At 48.9% G+C, this 21,077-nt stretch overlaps 2 protein-coding genes across 3 annotated transcripts; one reads left to right on the top strand and one right to left on the bottom strand.

Moving 5' to 3' along the window:
* The first annotated feature begins 4,710 nt into the window (after window positions 1-4,710).
* LOC123397659 (putative HVA22-like protein g) lies at window positions 4,711-13,526 on the top strand. Of its 2 annotated transcripts, none has more exons than XM_045092195.1 (6): window positions 4,711-5,015; window positions 5,144-5,242; window positions 9,927-9,971; window positions 10,047-10,110; window positions 10,580-10,786; window positions 13,134-13,526. In XM_045092195.1, exons 1-6 carry the CDS (start codon window positions 4,984-4,986, stop codon window positions 13,299-13,301), a joined length of 615 nt encoding a protein of 204 aa, XP_044948130.1. In that variant the 5' UTR covers window positions 4,711-4,983; the 3' UTR covers window positions 13,302-13,526. The 2 variants fall into 2 exon arrangements, with proteins under 2 accessions (XP_044948130.1, XP_044948131.1); XM_045092196.1 differs by having other exon boundaries at window positions 4,713-5,015; window positions 13,137-13,526.
* Window positions 13,527-13,576: 50 nt separating this feature from the next.
* LOC123397658 lies at window positions 13,577-14,686 on the bottom strand. Its single transcript, XM_045092194.1, has one exon. It carries the CDS (start codon window positions 14,464-14,466, stop codon window positions 13,807-13,809), a length of 660 nt encoding a protein of 219 aa, XP_044948129.1. The 5' UTR covers window positions 14,467-14,686; the 3' UTR covers window positions 13,577-13,806.
* Between the last annotated feature and the right edge of the window lie 6,391 nt (window positions 14,687-21,077).

The following is a 21,077-nucleotide window of genomic DNA, read 5'->3' as shown; positions in this document are numbered from 1 at the left end:
ACACCCAATGAAGGCAAGAGGGTTCTCATTCCCCGTGTTCCCGTCGATTGCAAGGGTTAAGTCAGATAGTCAGAGGTAAATAATAACATAAAATAAAAAGTAAATGATAACATCAAGCATTTTGTACTTTTAATATTCAATAGTAAAAGTGGATTCAGGGGCCATAGCATTCACTAGAAGCATCTCTCTCATAAGCATAGGTGGGTAAACAAATTAATGTTGTGCAATTCATAGAAAAGTACATAGTTATTATTATGCTTCTTCATGGCATAATTCATATATAGGCATTACGCCCCTGGTAAGTAGACCGTTAAACTTACTGATGGCTAGTGCTATTACACAAGATCGTTGTCCAACATGCATCTCAAAGTAGTAAGTTCATAACAAACAGAGTAATAGTTGAAGCAAGATGACATAATGTAGACAAGGAAAGATCAATCAATATGTTCAGACCCCATCGTATTATCCTTAGTAGCAACAATACACTATGTGCCCTCCAACCCCTCCTGTCACAACAAGGACACCACAAAATTGAACCCACTGCTATGTCCCACCCCCTCCGATGATCTACTCATTAATTTGTCCAAAGAAAATTCATAAATCAGAAATCATACATAGCTATCAAATCACACATAATAGATATGAAAAGATTCAATTACTTTCAGTGAACAATCTCCTCATAAACCCACAATTCATCGGATTCCAAACAAAGCATCGCGAGAATCACATCGAATAGGTCTACGAAGAGATCATTATATTAAAGATCACATAAGAGAGAGAGAGAGATCTAACTACTGCCATGTACCCATAGGTCCTGTAGGAACTACTGACACATCATCATGGAGGCAACAAGGTTGATAAAGATGGCCTTCGTGATAGATTCCCCCTCCGACGGAGCACCGAAAAAGGTATCCAGATGGGATCGTAGAAGAATAGAAACTTTCATACGTGATAAAATTATTTTTGTCTCGCTCCGAGGGTTTTGAAATATTAGGAAATTTATAGGCCAGAGTTTAGGTCAAATGGAGCCACGCGGGGCCCACAAGCCTTGACGGCGTCCCCGAGGCATGTCCCTTGAGCTTGTCGCTCTCTCATGCGGCGCCAGGTCTCTCTCCGAAGCTTCTAGGGTCTCTTCTGGTCTAAAAAATCACCTTAAAGTTTCATCGTGTTTGGACTTCGTTTGGTATGATTTTTCCTCGAAACAAAGAAACTGGCAATTAGCACTAAGTTAATAGATTAGTCCCACAAAATGATATAAAAAGACATATAAAGCATACACAATTGATAATATAATAGCATGAAACAATAAAAAATTATAGATACGTTGGAGACGTATCACATACATGTCCTCTCCGTTTGCAAACATGACCATGAAATAAAAACGAAAACGCAATACAGTCCTACTGCACCGAGCGACCTTGCCGGAGTTGCGGCTCCCACCATCTCCGACACGTTCCTCACCATCGTCCGGCCCAGGATATAGGCCCTCGCTTTGGAGGTTGAACAAATGCATGCTGAGACTAATACCTTAGTTGATGTGTTGTCCCAGTGGCAGAGGCCGATGTAGTAGATGAGGATCGACACATGAGCTCCGTCACCGCTTGCAAGTTCCCCGGAGCGACGGATTCAAAGCAGCAACACAAGTCTTTGCCGCACATATTTGTTCCACCACCACGGAGACCGAAAGGGAGTGGAAAGAGATCCTGCAACACCGAATCAATGGCTTGAACAAGCTAATTGAGGGCTTGTTCAGTTGACAGTGAAGTAAAGGGGATTTGGCAGGGATTGAGGGGATTAAATCCCTAACAAGTCAAAATCCCCTCTAATCCTCTCCAATCCCATTGGAAGGAGGATTAACCAAACAAGGCCTGAGGGGGGGGGGGCGAGAAACTTCCACCAAATCCTCCACTTCTAGCCGCTCTCATTCATGAATACCGTCTAGAAAGGGGATAAGACGAACCCTCGATGCCGCTCGCATGCGCCTGAGTAGAGGTCCTCCACAACATAGCGCTAGTCCATGAGATATATCCGGTCGTCTTCAAGGCAAAACTAAGCCAAGATACTATACTACATATGCAATAGATAGGAATGGATTGCCCTCCTCTCTCATCCCCACTCCATCCAGCGAGGCCGCCGGAGGAGGAGGGGAGAGGAGGTGGGAATGCTACAATGACTCTCAAGACCAATGAAAGGATATAGAAAGGAAGAGAGAAAATGAGAAGCCCCAAGTAAGTCTCGTCCCTATATTATTTAATGACTCTGATTGGATGACATGTCAGTTCTGCTGTCCGCGGACAAGCTTCCCAGCCATCCATCTAAGGGCAACTTCAATGGGCCGACTCATACGGACGGCAATTTTGTTCGCTTTTTGTCCGTTTGGTTTGGCCAGGAGGACACGAACGTCCGCTTTCACAAATGGGTCGGCGCATGCGCCCAATGCTGGCCCGATCCATTTTTGCTCGCGTGCGAAAAAAATATAAAAGTGCAAAATTAAACATTAAAAGCCGGCCAGGAAGGCCGGCGAGAGTCCACACGTCCGCATTACACTAAATAAACATAAAAAACCTAAAACTACGAGGCACCCCTAGGCAACGGCGTCGTCGTCGTCAGAGCCGGTGAGGTCGACCAACGTAGGTGCAGGGCTGGCCCAGGGGAACGTCGTGTTCCAGAGCGCAAGTGCATGCGCCTCCGTTGTATGTCCCGCCGGTGTGGGCTGTGCTGGTGGCGTGTGGCAGCACAATAGCACGGGCACGCTCCTCCTCCTCCAACTCCCGTCGTTCCTCCTCCGCCTCCTTCTCCAACTCCATCAGCCGAAGGCCTTCGACGCGCTCCGCCCGCAGGTGCTGCGTCCTCCAGTGCTCGAGGTAGGCTTGCTCCTACTGCGTGTCGCACCCAGCCAGATGGGCGACGCACTGACAAACCCGCTGACGATGCCCGTCCACTGGTAGACCTCCCGCGGCTGCGGCTCTGTGGGCTCGGGCTTCGGCGGAGGTGGCATGACGCAATTGCCGGCAGCCGACAGCGCGATAGCCGCCGTGGGCTGCTGCTGGTACGCCGCCTCCTTGTCGGCCCTGCGCCGCACTTCCTCCTCGCTGTCGCAAAGAACAGCTGGCAGCGCCATCTGGTAGGCAGCCTCAACCTCCTGGTCCTCATCACTGACGACAGGCGGGGGCGATGGAGGGCCTCCTGGCTACACGTCGTGCACGCCACGACGGCGCTGCTCCTCGTGTCCAGCGAACTAGAGCTCCCAGTTGGGGGAGTCGGGCGCGTATGCAGGGTGTCGCCGCTGCTCCGTCGTCAGCAGACGCCGACGGTGGCTCACCTCCTCCACGTGCACCCGCGCCGACCGCGGCACGGCCGGCAACGAGATCCTCTCCGGATCCAGATGCCAGCCGTGCGGCAGGGTGACGTCGGGGTAAGGCAGCGGCACGTGGTGCTCTCAGTGCCACCGTGCTTGGTGCACCGGGACGCTCACACGCTGACGAGGCCGACGAGGAGATGGCGTGGGGATAGAGCGGGGCCTTGCCCTTGTTTGGGAAGCCGCCGGCCATGGTGCTAGGGTTTGCTCGCCGAGGAGGTGGCGAGATGGGGACGGGCGGGTTGTGGAAGCATATGACGGAACCCACCGCACGCGGGGATTAAAAAAGCCGACAACAGTTGCTGACGTGTGGACCCGAGGATGGCGGCCGTCATAAATAATGTTGAGCGCGGTGGTTGGGACGGACACTGAAAGGGCGCGCGCGTCCGTGCCGACGCATTTCAGTCCCAAATTTGGGTCGGAAATGGATCAGCGCGGACGCGATTTGAAAATGGGTTGGCGCGTTGGCCCATCATTTTTGTCCGCGCGGATCCAAACGGACGGCGGCGGACGAAATAGATCATCCAATTAGAGTTGCTCTAAGGCTAGTCATAGTAGGAAGTAACTTAAACTAGTAACATACATATATTACTAATCTATGTTATCACCTTCACAGTGGGTAATATGAGTTTCAATTGTAGGGATATATATCCGGTGCACCCACGCTTATGATGCTACCGGTGTAGCTGATGCCTTAGAGTGTTTTAAAAAATCTAAAAAAAATCTAGCACGTCAATGCAACATCAATGTATAAAATTTCGTATAAAAATTTAAAATATTTTCAAGATATTTTTTCTTGAGAGGAAAATATTTTTAAAATATAAAAATGATAAATTTAACATTAGTTTGATAATGGATCAAATTTAAAAGCCTAAATTATGTGATGTATTATCTGGCGTTGAATTTGTCATTTTTGTTTTTGAGTTATGTTTCGAATTTTCCTTGAGATTTTATAGCAACCTACAGTAATATTGTGAGTGTGCTATTTTTTAAAACATTTTATTTGCACAATGTGAGTTTGGTACCGATAGCATCACAAATTCCGGTGCACCGAATATTTTCGCCCGGTTGTAGATGCTACCTCATCAAAAGCACGCAACAAGTTGACGAGAGAGTTTTGACGAGTCTATCCGTCCATGGAAGCATGTGAGGCACGGAAGCCAAGGTCCAAGGCAGAAACGAAATAAATTCCGCAGCAATACTCATCGTCTTACCCACACGCGACCACCTCCCGCAGCATCTGCGTGTGGCCCCCACCGGATCATCCACCGCAAAGCGGCAAACGTGACGGAAGATACCGGGCCCGAGCGGGGCGGTGGCCTCCACCCCCCTCCGCAGTCAACAAACAACGTCCGTCCGACTCGGCAACTTCCTACTTCCTCCAGTCGCGAGTCGTCTTCTCCATCTCCCGCAACACCTTCTTCCTCGCCCCCCTCCCGCCCGCCTTCTCCGGTATTGTGCTCCTCCCCAAACCCCCGCTCGTGCCCCTCAAGGAGCACCAGCGACCGCAATTTGCATCCCACGCGGTGCAGCGGGGATCGATCACCACGCCGCGGAGCGTCCACGCGCGCACGACTCTGCCTCCGCGCCTGCATTTCTGATCCGGCTGGTCGGCGGCCGGCGAGATGTTGGGGGGCCTCCTGTCCAAGACCCTGCTGTGAGTCTCCGTTCCTTGCGTAGGAGGATGGCTGTTCGCCGCTGCGCTGGGCTGGGCGAACGGGCTCGTCCGCTCGTGGCGGTTTCTCTTTCTCCTGTCTCCTGATTTTTTCTCCGACGCCGACGCAGGCTGCTGTTCGGGTACGCGATGCCGGCGTTCGAGTGCTTCAAGACGGTCGAGGCGCGCCCCAACGACGCGCACATGCTCCGCTTCTGGTGCCAGTACTGGTGAGCCGTTCCTTCTTCTTCCTCCATTCCCTTCGAGTTAACTTTCAGTATTGACGCGAATCGATGTGAAGTCGGATGCACTACTTGGATACCATACTATCCTGTGCTACCATCGTGATGCCACCTTTAGTTCCCCCCCCCCCCCCCCCCCCCCGTAACTTGTTTACTCGTTAAGCATGATATTAGTTCTTTATTTGTGTATCTAGACGAAAGTTCATGTTAATGATAGTGCCAACTTCAATAGCTGACTCACTTTTGCTTTTCCATTGGGTTACATGCGTTTTTTGTTTTGTTTCCACGTGTTATATGTTGGCTGTTATGCGGATGATGGCACCACGATCCTGCCTTGTGCTTGCAATAGACTTTTAACCCTCTTAAGCTGCAGCATTAGGATTCACGGTTCTATGCTTATTTCTTTTGTCTCGACGAAATGGTTGTAAGTTCTGGTACAGTTTCAGATTGGTATCGTACGAAAAGGCGCCGAGCTGCATGATCAGTAATTTCTATGCAGGGTGTTTGATCAGAAATCAATGCTCCAAACTAGAGGTCCCGGAGATTATTATTTTTTATATGATTTTCTTCTTTGTATATAGTTGTTACTAAGGGCTGAAACCAAACAGGGTTTAGTTTGTACCTATGCTTAAAAGGGAACATGTTCATGTACCATCTAAATCCATGTGTCTTTGCAAGTAAATAATTATTGGCATGCAGGAAAACAATACATTATTATTGCTGCGAGTTGGTAACACCCTTCATGCCTGACTTAGCAATTGGTAACTACTCCCTCCGTCCACAAATAAGTGTACATATAGATTTGTACTTAGTCAAACTTTTTAAAATTTGACCAACTTTATAAAAAATACTAGCAACATATATGGCATGAAAATTATATATTTGGAAACTTCATATAAAGATAAATCTATTGATACTAATTTTATGTCATAAATGCTAGCACCTTTTTCAATAAATAGTCAAAGTTTAACTAGTTTGACTGACAGAAAAGGAAAAAATACACTTATTACCGGACGGAGGGAGTACCATTCTAGACGTCTCACTTTACCCATTTTAACTGTTCCAATTTTCCCCAATTATTTTTCCGCCGTCCAAATGCCATGCTGGTCGGAGTGGCAGCCGCCGTGCAGCCACCACGCCCGGCTGCACTTCTTCTCCTCCTTAATCATCTTCTTGCCCACGCGTAGAAGGATGGATGTGTGGTGTGCAGCGGCGTTGGGAGAGGGGAGGAGTGGGTGTGGATAGGGTTTGCGGAGGAGGCCGGCAGGCTTTAAAGCCAGGGTAGGTTTCTCGGGCGGCGGGCAGCCATGAATGCAGGTAGGCGGGAGGCCGGTGCAGCCGGTTGGAATGCGCGGAGGGTTCTAGAGTGGCCAGATAGTGTTTTTGGGGTGGGACCGAAGCGTTGGAGTCCGATGTGGCGGACGTCTGGAATCCCCTAGAGCTCCCCCCCGATTTTGGGCCGGTCTGTGGGATTTTGAATGTTCGGACCAGTCCGGCCAGTTTTGGTGATCCGTATTGGATGGCTAAAAGTGTCCGGACGGTCCGGTGCGGACATTTGCGGGCATTTGGTTGACCTGCGCTGGAGATGCCCTTATTGTCTTTCTTTGTTTTGTTTTGTGAATAATGCCCTTATTGCCTATTCAAGTGAATACAGATCATACAACTTCCATGTTCCTTCATTGTTCCATTCCTTTCAGAAGATTTACATGCATTTCACTTAAATTACCGTCGGCTCCATGGAGCCTTGTATCGCCTTTTCCTTTTTGTGCATGTTTTCACTGTTGCCCGAGCAGAAATTTTATTTTATTTCCTGCACTTGGGCATGATGTATGGACGTGGTGGTTTTCTTTATATATAATAAAGCGGGGCGAAAGCCTGTTTCGATCGTTTCACTTAATTACCCAAAATTATAGTATTGTTTGCAAGTTGGTCACTTGAATTCTGACCAAGGCCTCGGATGCATAAACATGTTTTATTGTACTTAATCTGTACCGCTTACTCTTAATGAGGATGCTCTATCCCCTATGCACAATTATGAAATGGATTTTAGTGAGCCTATTAGATTTGATTCTTGGCCGACCCAGTAGGCATTAATTTAGTGTATATCGAGAAGATATTGCCCCCTTACCTAGGAATGTTTGAAAGAACAAGTGGTGCTTTTTGAGACCATAGCCCGTGTTTCTGATTTATATCCCAGAATTGAATTGCCTTTGATAGACTCATAGCAATCTAGTATCAATTAGACATTGCAACGCATCTGAAATTTCTAACGAACCAGGTTGTCGAATACAAGCTATTGGACAGTTGCACTTATTTTTTTGGGAAATTAGACATTTGCACTTGCTACTAGTCAGTGTACCCTTAAGGGTTCCCTAAACCAGTTTTGGGTCTAACTTATTAGTTACAAATTTTAACATTTTATTATGATATCATTGGTCAGTTCAAGCCGTCTTTGTTGTTGGAGTTTCGGTGCAGCTAAGATTAATAACTAGTATCTGGGCGTTTACAGATTTTCTATACTATACCTATTTCTATTTGTTACACTATTTCATTTATGTAAGCCCACTTAGCTTGGAGTAGTGCATCACAAGTTACCCAGCTTGAGTTTTTGAGTCGATCAATAGCTTGTGCAGTTTCTTAGTCTTCTGTCCACATCTACATGCGCGTTGAGGAAATATTCCAAATATCTATGGCAATCCATAGCATATCTCGCCCATCATTTGATTGATTTTCCACAAGGAATGCTTCCACATATGTTATTTTACTTTTCTGTTCCAAGAATTGAACACGACTGGACTGGGTCAATGACCAACTAAACTGGAATGCTTCCACATATGTTATTTTAATTTTCTGTTCCAAGACTTGAACATGACTGGACTGGGTCAATAACCAAATAAAATATGAAAATTTCTAAGACTACTATATTTACTTGATCAGTTAATTGACTTATAAGAAGACATATTCAAATTATGATATACATTTCCTAAATTGCAGTAATATTTGTGTGTTATTACCTAACATGAAGCTATTAGAAAAACATGTCAAGAAACTTCCCAGTAATTGAAGAGTACTGTTAAAAAGGGAGAAGGGGGGGGGGGGGGTTATTAATGCACATACGAAACAAATGCTTTGGACTACCTGTAGTCATGTGATTTTTCCCTTGCCTCTATTTGTCATTTGTGTTAAAGTATATGTGGACTGCACTAGCCCTTTGCATCAGTTGGTTGCGTTGGCTAGTGCATGAAGCTTATCATGGTATCGGAGCTAAGGTCTTGAGTTCAAGTCCTGGCTTTCGCAATTTATTTAAAAAATTGCTGGTAGCCCCCCTTTGTGTCCACGTAGAGGCCTCTTGAGTCGTACGTGAGTTTCGCGCACCGGCGCTCTCTTCCGGTAGCCCCCCTTTGTGTCCACGTAGAGGCCTCTTGAGTCATACGTGAGTTTCGCGCACCGGCGCTCTCTTCCGGTAGCCCCCCTTTGTGTCCACGTAGAGGCCTCTTGAGTCATACGTGAGTTTCGCGCGCCGGCGCTCTCTTCCGGTTGCACGTGTTGACTTGTCTTCCCGTCACACGTGAGAGGGGGTGTTACAGTATATGTGGATTGCACTAGCCCTTTCCATCAGTTCGGACTTTTGGTTGCGTTGGCTAGTGCATGAAGCTTATCAATTTGAAAATGATAGTTTTGCCAATAGGTATCAATAGTAACTGTAATATTATTGGTCATATTTAGATTGATCGATTGCTCCCCTGTTCTGTTAAAAAAAGAGTTTGGCTTCCCTATTTGTTTGCATTACGGAGGTTAGTTAAAATCTTCACATGCAAATGTTAGTTGAGGTAAATAGTGAATAGTCCTGATGTTTAATTGCTCCTGTTGAATCCATTATGTCTGATAGGAAAAAACATCACCGGCTTGTGCTGTTAACACAGCATATTCAAGTCTGATGTTGGCTTGGTAGCTGATCATGTACAAATGCTCACAGTGGTTCTTGTTTTCTATGCCAGAAAATATCAATATCCGGTGATTTTTGTTCAAAGCTAACCAGGGATAATTATATTTTTAATACTTCCATGATCAAATGCTTGGCTTGTCAAGAATAACTTATTCACTTGGTTGATTTTTTAGCCAAACTCTGGTGTAGCAGAAAAGAGACTTGTAATAATATTGGATGTGTGCTTTGAACAATAAACTACTCCCTCCGTTCCTAAATACAAGTCTTTCCAGAGGTTTCGCTAGGATACTACATACGGATGTATATAGGCATACTTTAAAGTATAGATTCATTCATTTTGTTCCGTATGTAGTCCTTTAGTGAAATCTCTTAAAAGACTTATATTTAGGAACGGAGGGAGTAAATTCGATAGGGTATGCATGTAAGCATATGGTACTCAAGTGATTTCCCTAGGTTATGTTAAGAATATTAGACTGGTCGCAATGTTTGTATACTTGTATTATCTTTGGAACTCGTGGTACTTTTGTGGCTATAAGCTTATGCACCATCAAGTTAGCATAGCCTACAAGCAATCATCAGCTCCCACCTTAGAGGTCATATAAGCACCGTCAATGCCATAATTGTTTCCATTTTTATCCTATGGCAATATGTGTATTCTTAAACTTGATAAGTATTAAATCGGCTATGGCTCGCTTGTAAACTGACCTATTTGTGAAATGTCTCCAGGATTATTGTGGCCATGGTGATAGCCTTTGAGAGCCTCATCTCTTGGTCAGTTCAGTTCTCGTTTCTTCTATCTTCGTACTTTAACTTCTCATCTTACTTATGCATCTGTACCCATTCCAGGATGCCAATGTATGGAGAAATTAAGCTTGCGTTCTTTGTTTACCTGTGGTACCCCAAAACAAAGGTACCACCCCCTCCCCCCGGGTGCACAGAAATTGCACATAACCCATGAACAAGAAAGTGGGTGTTAATTCCCGACAACCTTAAAATGTACTCCCTCCGATCGGAAAAAAGTCTCGCAGCTTTGAACTAAGGTTAGTTCAACCTTAGTTCAAAGCTGCGACACTTTTTTTGGATCGGAGGGAGTAGGTTAAAGTTTCACCATGGAACCGTCTAATTAGTGCTACTTCACTGACAATGATCCATCCCTGGGTGTTTTTTTTCATCTTTGTAATCATATTACCATTTGGGTGATACTTTCTTATCCCTGTTGTGGCTATAAACATGGTACGATATTTTCTTGTCACCAAAAATTGGTGACGTGGCTGTCTAAATGGCAACATGCACCTTGAATTGGACTTGCTCTGGTTTTAAATTCCTCAAGTGCATGTAAGTAACAACTAATGTATGTGTTAATACAATCATTTCTGTAGGGCAGTGATGTTGTATATGACACCTTTCTTCGGCCCATTGTGATGCAATATGAACCAAACATCGAGCACAGATTACTGCATCTGAGGGCAAAGTCTGGGCAGTTACTTAGCTTCTATGTTAAGAACTTTGCCGACAAAGGGACGGCTTTCTTCATGGACGTCTTGCGTTATGTGGTCTCTGACAAGGCTGAAGGATCAAATCTAGAGGTAACCCCCCCTCCCCCCCTGTCATTGTAACATGCACTGTATTGGAGTTTTCATCTTCCAGGTGATTTGTTCTTGATTTTTTTTATGCATGAGGTAGTCAAGGGCTGCATAGGTTTAAAGAATGCATATCCCTTTTGAGGTGTGAATCTTTTTGCAGAGTATTTTGACCACGCACTTGCATAAAGATTGGTCTGTTGTCGGTTTAAGTTCATCTCCTGTGCATTATACTATCGGGAGAACTCATGGTCAATTTACTACAAATTGAAGAGACTGATTGCTGCTTTGAATATAGCGTAGTTTAAAATTGTTAATTCCTGTACAGAGAAATCGTTTTATTGTCACAGTACAAGAAATATTTAGCTTCTTTAAACATCAAGTGTCACCATCACTTCTTACTAAAAAAGGTCCCACTCAACTACGTATAGTTTTTCAGGAATATGTAGTTCTAAGTATCCTGGGAATGGGATACACTAGCAAGCAAAGTACCACAGTTAAATAAGTATTTATTTACTACTCCCTCTGTCCTATAATATAAGATGTTACATTGGTTGTAATAACATACTCCCTCCGTCCCATATTATGGGACTGTTTATATATTATATGAGACAGAGGGAGTACAAAAAACTATTTTGCCATCGGTAACTATTTTCATTTATCCTATTCTTCTACCGCAAACTACTCAAAGTGATATCTACCTCCAAGGAAAACAGTTGAAACTCCCATGTAACTAGCACTGGGTGCTACTCCCTCCGTCCCACAATATAAGAGTGTTTTGCAAGCTCTTGCAAAACACTCTTATATTATGGGACGGAGGGAGTACCAAGTTTGGGGTCTTACTATAATGTACTGCAGCAGATCTCCCATAAGCCATGACACCACCTCCCTATTCATTCTGAAGAAACTCCAACCAGCATAACTCAAAACAGAGTGTTTTGAATAAGAGGGCAACAGCCCCAACCTTACCAAACCACTATTTCCTTTGTTTCCCTCTCACTACCCCACTTTGACAATCAGACAGGAGCATTATCTAACCCATCCAAGCCAATGACCCGGTCCTCCTCCCTGATCTCAACCAAGGCCGTAGGCCCCTTCCGTTGTCAGCACTTGGTGCCAGCCCACCGGATAGCGATGCGGCACCCGGCTTTACTGTAAACAGGGGAAAACCATTGCCCCTGGCAACGTGGGTATTGTCTGCACAAGAGCCAAAGACAACGGAACCAAGCCAAAGACAACGGAACCATTTGTTGATTCGTCCCTTCCACAGACCAAATCTCCTGTCCGATTCCTGTCATGTTAGTACTATACCTTGCCATCTTGAAATGTTGCTCTCTTCATTCTTGCATTGCTCCTATTTTCATGACTGTTGATATAATTAGAGTGAATTCCATTTTTACACGCTCGTGACAGCTTTTTCTCCATTTAGCAGAAATTCTTAATTTTTACTCAATTTAGCTTTCTTTTAGTTTCTCTGTTGACCATTTTTCGAAAAGGTTCTCTGTTGACCATGCATCGGTTTATTTATTTATTTTCTTTTTTTTGGCTGATGTTTTTACATCCTAAACAAGGTCATGATTGTGTGGCCCGGTTGATTCTGAGCAAAAATACCGAACCGGCTGCCCCATGCCCAGCCCTCTCTTTGTCCTCACTTCTCTCCGTCGGTCTCAACCAGCCGTCGCCGTTTTTTCTCTCGAATGGCGGGCGGGGTGGTGATGGACTGGAGGAGAGAATTTAGAGCGGCATTGGGTCGGATTGCAGCTCGGGGAGGTCAGAGCAGCACGCATCTGGCAGGACATGCTGCCATGGCCACCGAGCCTATTTCGACTAGTTCGGTATATGCCCGAACAATTACTCAGGCGTCCCCTTCACCCCTATAACCCTTCCCACATCTCTGCTTCAGGAGGAAACGTCACCGGCAAGCTCCCTGGCGTGGGGCGGCCGGTCTTCAATTGAGTCATTGGTTTGATCATCCAAAGACCAGAGCAAACCGAAAAAATATCCAGGGGTGCTAACTAAAACGTCTACGTGGCATATACACAGTCAGCAGAGATACAAAAAAATAAAATAAAATGGAGCAATTTGTGGCACAAGTTTCGCGGAGTAGAACTGAGATTTTCTGCCAAATGGGGTAAAATCTGTCACAAATGTGAAACTAGGGGTTGAAAATGGAATTCACTCATATAATTAAGTATATGTATGCTGTAATCTGTCAAATATCCTGAACATCCCGGTTGTCAACTATAGAAATCACGTGCACGAATCATATGATAAGATACAATGCACTGGAAACAATTTGAGCACAAGTGGTATTGACAGCATTTGCATCTCTTTTCTGATTGTGCGTGTTCAGCAGAGGAACAAGAAGTCTAGCTGGAGTCCCTTTGCGACTAAACGTCGTCCGCCATCGCCACCACAGGAATCTCTCTTCGACAACCCTGATGCCGCAGCTGTTGCTGAAGTTCTGCGCGCGACTGTCAACCCCAAGCCCCGAAGAGCTCATAATGATAAGGACTATTAAAGGAGAGGGATCAAATTTTACACTAGTTGAAGGAAATGATTGTGTACATAGAAATAGAATGATTCAAGCAAAGGTCGTCAAATTGAAAGATGAAATCTAGTACATAGAAAACAAACCCAGCAATTGACCCAGTGTGAAGAGATATGAATGTAGCATGTTGTAGACTTGTGATATAAGTTTATTGTCTCTTTTTTCTACCGATCAATTTACTTCAATTATTTTCCACATGCTTGTGTGCTGACCATTTTACTTTCCATTATTGCATCAATCATGAGTTCATGACGACTAATCAGCTTTGTTAGTAGTATGACATTCATCATTTCTCTTGTTGCTATCATTCCTCTTTGTGTCTAATCCTACCAAATTATTTACACAAATTACAACCCAAACATAAGCCGGAAAACTCTACGAAAAAATCTAATCGCACAAACGAAAAGAAGAAAAGAGAAATCGAAGAGATTTCAGGTGCAACGAGGACCGCATGGAGGTGCGCCGGGCGGAGAAGTCAAGGCCGGAAGAGTGCTCCGATGAAGCTGAGGCAGTCGAACAGGAGGCGGCAGAGCGGGCCGCGCCAGCGCCGGCTCCGGCGGGTTGGGTCCTCCCTCGCCGACGGCGTCATCTGCAGGTACGCGTACGCTGCGTGTTTTACCAGCGGGTGGCGTATCATGTGTATGTCCCCACAGCTGCCGGTGCCACCGATGACGCAGGCCGCGGGCGAGCCCCCAGCCCCCGCGTACCGCGGCGACGATAGGATGTCCCGGAGGCTGGTGTACCCGTTCCCTCTGCCGTCGTAGTCGTTGCTGGGGATCTCGATCCCCGGCGGGGGGCACGACGGAGCTCGCTTGAGTGGCGTGCGCCAGTGCCGGAGCTCGAAGTTCCCCTTGGTGCCACCGTTTGCCAGCGGCGAGCGCAACCGGCCGCGGTAGTGGTGCGGCGACGGCGACGGGGACGGAGAGACCGGCGTGGCAGCCAGCGCTGCCGATGGCATAATCGGACCTGCAGCTACGGAGGATGGTGGATTGATAAGAATCGAATCAAACAGCTCGAGAGCAAGACGACGACTTTGAACGGGAGAGAGGAGAGAGAGAGAGGGAGAGAGGGGGAAGCAATTCACTCGAGTATATAAATGGGAAAATAGTTGGTCGGAGGCTGCTCTGGCCCGCATGTCATCCAGCACAAAAAGTTTCTAAGGGCGTCAAAATAATCATACAATTTGTTTGGAGGGAGGAGTGAGTAGTATCTGGGCCTGGAACGGCTCGTCAGATCGGCTTCGGGTGGAGGGGTGTGGGCCCGCGACAATTATTGGATCCACGTCGGCACAGCGACGATTGAACGTGCTTCTCCATGCTGCTGCGTTTCTCCGTGGGGATTTTGGGCGTTTTAAGCTGCTCTTTAGCACTATTACAGCCGGCATCCTAAACCCCTCAACATCATATAGCCAGCAGCTGGCTGTACTATTAACCATGCTCTCATACGCCCGCCGGACACGCTGGAGCGATCAGTGAGGATGAGCGTCTCAAACGGATCTTAAGAGCAACTCGATCCAAATGGATATAGATTTTTTTTATCCATTTAAGTCGGCTGTTCGACTAACAGACATGCGACCGACAAGCGTGATCGATGAATGTGTCCAACGAGCAAAATGTTTTGCGCGGACAAGCGAGGAGGCAAAATCAAGCGACAAGTCAGAAAAGACGTCGACGAGGGCGTATGGCGGCCAAGCCCAAGGCAAAGGGCACCGAGCTCGCGAGTGTCCTAGTACGCGTCGCAACCGGTGATCTTCCTGTCGTCCGCTGCAGTTCCTTGAGTTCTCCCCGTCGACGGAGGTCTCCCCTTCCATGGACGGCGGCGCAGTCAACGATGCTTGGATCGAGCGAGGACAGGGATGCAGGCAACGCGACGGCCATGGGAGGAAGCAGGAGCTCGAGGGGCATGGGTTATTATGCGGCAGGGTGGATCCGGCGAGGAGGAGGTCGAAGTTGAGGCACCAGCACGCCATGGGAGGCATGCAAAGCTTCGGGCAGCACCATCCATGGCGGTTGGTACCCGTGGGAGAAGAGGAAGAGATTTTGAGAGAAGACGAGAGAAAGGGAGAGGAAGGAGAGATGGCCGGCGGCATGGTCAACAATGAAGGTTCGGTGACGTGCGGGGATGGGCTGTGGCGGCAGAAGCCTGGCTCGGGCTGACACGAGTGGACGAGAGCGACCGACGGGGGCATACGCTTTTGTCCGCCGCCGACCCATTTGTCGTCCATATTTGTGCCTAGTTTGGGTCGGAAACGGACATCAGACGGACATGTTGTCTGTTTGGGTCGCCCTGTTGGGTGTTTAAATGATTCAAATGGACACGAGCGAACAAAATGGTTCGCCCAATTGGAGTTGCTCTAAACACCGGACTGATCCACACCTTCCATATCCATTTTAAATATAGAATGGATATGAGGAGACCCGGGCGCATCAGACTGGCGATGGGGTCCCACACGTAATCGTCCAAAAATTCAACAGTCTGACGGGCATCTTCTCGAGTGAGGGTGTGAATGTCACGTGGTGCTGCGTCGGCTCGCCGCTTGAGGCCAAAGTCCAGCTACTTAAGCCGGCCGGCATCCTCAACCCTAGCCACATCCACTCCCTCCCTCTTCATGCCGCCAGCCCAAGCTCATCCACCTCCCTCATCTCGCCGCTCTTCCCATGCCACACAACTTCGCAATGGCCTGGCAAAACAAGATGATGTATGATATGCTCATGTCGGAGCATCAGTTCCAGGTTGAGGACCAGATACGGGCGAGGCGCGATGCTCGCATTGCAGCCGACCTTCCCCCGGACTCGCCGGAGCAGGAGGAGTCGGAGCATCATCTCGTTTCGATGAAGGTGGCGTATTCGAAGGAGGATGAGAGAGACTATTCAGAGGTTGAATTGGCACTGACCGCGGGCTTCGGCATGGAAGATGCCATGACAGAGTTCGTGGTCGACCAAGCGGCGGAGATGGCGGGACAACAGCCTCATCCTGGAGTACATCCAGGATAAGGCCTATGTCGAGGCCAACGACAGTTCATCCGACAAGGACGAGAAGTGGAAGACGAGGCGGAGCAACCGGAGTTGAGGTTGTCGCACATGTATTCGGAGTCGGGCACGAACATAGTGGACATCTCCGATGAGGATTAGGGTAGTGTAGGTTAATTTACATAGGAATAACTCGTTTGCATGCTTTGTACGGATTTTAATGCTTCAAATATGACGTGTCCAAATACAGAGAAGTAAATTTAAGACGTGGACGGTCACACCATGTGGACGCGTCCGAACGCATCCGCGGGCGTTTGAGGGCCCGGATTTGATGTCCACCGTTGTAAATGCTCCTAGGACTTTAGCATCAGTGAGAGATCGATAAAAGAGGTGTCTAGAGGGGGGGGGGGGGTGTGACATCCCCGAATTATGCTACATTAATGCTCGTGATCAAGCTACAACAACATGGGGATTAAGTTAATCCATTTTTGCTAATCTAGGTATGATCACTGTTGGAATCAAATCCTAATTCAATTTCCTTTGCAATTCAAAATCATTGAAAGGTGGTTTTAAAGGTTTTGTAATTTAGGAAACAAGAATCATGAATAGGTTTCAAATATTCCCTAGTCATTTCTAAAATTGCAACCCACATTTTGTAAAGTGTTTAGTGCCTCTAACACAACTTAACAAAGGGCAAAACAGTTATTAAATGCCCTTTTGAATTATAAAATTTCAAATATTTTCAAAAGGATTTCGAACATTTTGTGTCTATGCCTTTTATTGCATTATAATTATTTTGGGCTAAGTGGCATATTTTTACATAAGTATTTTCACACTAAAATAAATAAAAACAGAAACAAAAAAATTAAAATAAAAAGAAAAGCCCATGTCCCCCCTCCCTTGGCCTAGGCCCATCTCCCCCAAGCCGGCCTAACCTTCCCCACTCATCTCCTTCCCCTGCTATAAGGGGGCACAGGGGGAGGACAAATTCACTGTTCTGACCCACAAGGCGTAAAGAATTAACAGAATGAGCTCGCCCCGTAAAGAATTCATGATCTGGCCCTTTTAAAAACGTCATAAACCATGTCGTTGTTGCTGCATGTAAAAACGTCAGTCTAGCTTGGCGTTTCTGCTCCACACCCATACGCCTAACTAGCTCACGTCTCTGTGAGAGCAAAAAACGCCAGAAGTAATGGCGTTTCCGTTTCATATTGCAACGCCAACCTGCATGGCGTTGGTAAATAAGGAGTGCTAGATGCACGCATGCACGCCCGGGCAGTCTCTCTCTCCATTGCATGCATGCACGCCCGGGCAGTCTCTCTCTCTCCATTGGATTAGTCACGGGCGGGCTGCCGCTGCCACCTGCTGCCAATCTACAGAGACCACATGCTGCCGCTGCCGCCTGCTGCCACATGCTGCCGTTGCCGCCTGCTGGCCATCATCCCAATCTACAGAGACTACAGCTCCACCACTATACTTATCCCAGCAAAAACAGAAGCGATACTCTCCAAATGAAGAGCGGCGCTCTCGCCCCTCCTGCCCCGGAACAGGCTGCCGCCGCAAGCTCCACGGCGGCCTCCGCGCAGCCTCCCACCCCCGCAACTTCCCTGCCGGCCCCCGCGCTGTGGATTACGAATGCAGCATCGGGGACGGTGTTGCCCTGCATTGCCCTACGGGAGGGGGCGCCGGATCCGCTCGCAGGTTTCGTGGATCTGACCTCGGGGCGCGTCCACCCATGTGTGGCATTGATGGCCATGGAGGAATCGCTGGTGGCCGCGGTAAGTGCCCCTCCTTTGCGCCTTTCCTTTCCTAGGCGGTCTCTTCCCTTGCAGCCAGCCTTGCGAGAGCCTCGCTGCCTCTTCGGGGCGGATTTGGCTGGCACATCAAGACCCAGCCTCTGCCCGACCTTGATGACAACAAAAATGGGGGAGCCTGGCTGCGAGCAGCCAAGCGTGGGGGCGTCTTCAAGGCGAGTGCCTCCTCCACATCCCGGGACAGATTTGCCCGGCTCGGCCAAGCCTAGACTGCGCTCCATCATCGTGGCGCCCCCAGAGAAGCCACTGTCCGATGGGCAGGCACGTGCGGATGCGCCTTCAAGACCAGGGCAATGCGGCTCGCCTGCCACGCCCGACCATGCCACTGCCTAGAAGCTTGTGCAGTCTCGGCGTGGCCGGCGGCTGGCTGCGCGCCAGGGGGATCCCACCCCGGCTCTGTCAAAGGATCACGCTCGCTCCGCTCTCTCTCCCGTGGAAGCATTCAAGTCAAGATTTGGAAATCGTTGCTTCCGCTGCCTTGCCTCTAGGCACAGATCCTTCCAGTGCCGAGACCCACAAATTTGCTACTCTTGCAAGAGGACGGGCCATTTGGAGCGTCAGTGCCCAGCTCGCCGTCCAAAAGCCTCTGCCTCGCTGCTGCCTACCACCACTCCTGCTTCACCTTCGGGCCCTCGAGAATCTGCTCCACCGCCACCGCCTGCTGGTCCTCTGGGATCCCCCTCCTACGCCGACGTCGTCGCTTCCGCGGGCTCCCCCACCATTCCCGAGGCGACGATGGCTGGTGGCAATATCCCGGGTGCGGCGCACCGCAGGCCGGCCACTTCGACCTGCTCGGTGGTCAGTACACCGGAGATGGAGGATGAGGCGTACGGCTTGCGCACCACGGCGCTGCTGCTCACCGCCGTTGGTCCGTGCTCGGGCATTACCGCGGACATGGTGGCCGAAGCTGTTGAGCACGGGCACGGGTTTCCGCGAAGGGACATCTGCGTCGCCCCCTGTTTCCCGGAAGACTTCGTGCTTGTCCTGTCGGAGTGCCACCAGCGCGACCTGGTTTTCGAGCGACGACAACTGGTGGTTGCCGGAGTGAAGCTGCTGCTCAGGCCCTGGTTCCCGCCTCCAGGTGGGAATAGGGTGTGGAGGTTGTACTGCAGGGTTGCAATTGAAGGGCTGCCCCTGAATGCCTGGTCCTGGGTCAATGTTCAAGAAGTGATTGGCAAGAAGTGCAGGCTTGATCTCATCGAGCGGCAATCAACCACCAAGACTAACGTCTCGGCCCTCTTCGCCTGGTTATGGGCCTGGGACCCGAACCTGATCCCTAGGGTGTCTGACTTCAACGTCATCAGTCGTCCGGACGTTGCTCGCCCGAGAAGATCTCTGCCAGAAGGCACGCCATCGGAACAAGGCAGAGAGGGTCCTCACTTCCCAGTGCTTATCCACCTTGATGTGGTAACAGACTACACACCGATGGAGGAAGAGGATTTGGAGTGGCCGAGGATCTATGAGCACAAAGATTGGAAGATGGGTACCAAGGATGGTGAGCGCAGGGCACGTGCTGCTGTTTCTGAAGGTCATACCCCCACTGCACGCCGCAACGATGGCGATGCAGATGACGGATACAATGGTGGTGCCAGGCGAAGGGGCAAACGCAGTGGCGCGCGCGATGGGTTCTGGCAGGGCATGCGGGACAGGGCAAACTACAGGGATGCCGCGGCGCGCGCACCGGCCCCTAGAAGATACAGGCGCCATGTTGATACTGCTGTGTTGAAGACCCCTGTCATCGGCACTCCCGTGGCGATGCAGCAGTTTCCAGCCACCGCCACGGTTCCAACCGCAACGCTCAAATCTACTGCCGTTTCTGATGAGCAACCTGCAGTGCATCTGCACATACAACAGCCCGAAGATATTGGCACTAAGGCTCTGCAAATAGCTCAGGCAGTTCGACCAACGGACTGCGCACTACACTGCGAACCGGAGGACAGCATCAGTGATGCACTAAGTGTGACAAATGGCCTTGCTGATCAAGATGATCATGTCGTATCGCCAGGTTCTGTAGGCTCTGACCACAAGCATGCGACACAGGATACGCAAGAGGAATGCAACAATTCCCAGGGGTCGATTCCACATGAGCTACTGCCGTTATACTCGCCACCAAGATCTCCGCAGACCCAATATGGCAGTATACCAGGTTGGAATGGCCTATTCGAAGGTGGGGCAACTAATTTCAGCAACATGCCCATCAGCATGCCCAACCCTAAGATGCGAGGCTATGATCTGCCACCGCTGCCGCCCTCGCTACAGTCCACAATATGGGAATGGCCGGTACTGCAACAACTTGTGTCGACACTGGGTTGGTCGAAGCCTGTCCAGTGCGAAACTCCATGTTGGCTGCCAGGGGGAGCCCTAGGCCTACTCCATGCACCTCACGCCCAGCTCTCTTGGGCGACGGGGCCAGAGGTGGTTCTCGGCCCGGGTATGGCTAACTACAGCTTCATTCAATCTGAGGAAGAAGTGCGCGCGAGACGGGCACTTGCGGAGGCCAATCTTTCTGGCACTGGTCTAGTCAATACCATCAACCAGAGAATCGCCTCACTCCAGATTGACGACCAAAGGGCATTCATCGGCAAGATTGCTTCCTTGCTGTCGGCATCCATCCTCCCCACGCCGCCGCAGGCCAACCCAGCACGTCACAAACTGAAGAAGAAACTGATGGGCGCAGTCAAAGCTCCAAGGCAAAGTGCGCGCCTCTCGTGCATGCAGTCCAACTTCTCCTCCTCAAGGAGGTCGCAGGCTGCCATCTGTGTCCAGCTGGGTTTTATCAAGCGGGAAGCTGATTTCAATGAAAGCACGCTTCTAGCATACCTGAACTTCTTCCGCGAGCCAATGCCGATGGAGAATGTCGCGAAGCTGGTGCACATCGCCGGGCTCTCGTCTCCTTCCCAGCTTCACCTGCCGGAAGCTGAGCTGCAAGCCATCCTCGACGAGCTCCCGGTCCGAGCCGCCTG

The sequence above is a fragment of the Hordeum vulgare genome, chromosome 5H, assembly GCF_904849725.1.
Source record: "Hordeum vulgare subsp. vulgare chromosome 5H, MorexV3_pseudomolecules_assembly, whole genome shotgun sequence".
NCBI classification, from domain to species: Eukaryota; Viridiplantae; Streptophyta; class Magnoliopsida; order Poales; family Poaceae; genus Hordeum; species Hordeum vulgare.
This window is presented reverse-complemented; position numbering and strand designations above follow the sequence as displayed.

What these genes read in the sequence shown, in the direction of transcription:
- LOC123397658 (XM_045092194.1), bottom strand. Translation starts at nt 14,466, where the DNA reads ATGCGGGCCAGAGCAGCCTCCGACCAACTATTTTCCCATTTATATACT.
- LOC123397659 (XM_045092195.1), top strand. Translation starts at nt 4,984, where the DNA reads ATGTTGGGGGGCCTCCTGTCCAAGACCCTGCT. An exon ending in TTTGAGAGCCTCATCTCTTG is followed by an intron (nt 9,972 to 10,046) that starts GTCAGTTCAGTT and finishes TACCCATTCCAG; the next exon opens with GATGCCAATGTATGGAGAAA. An exon ending in TGTGGTACCCCAAAACAAAG is followed by an intron (nt 10,111 to 10,579) that starts GTACCACCCCCT and finishes TCATTTCTGTAG; the next exon opens with GGCAGTGATGTTGTATATGA.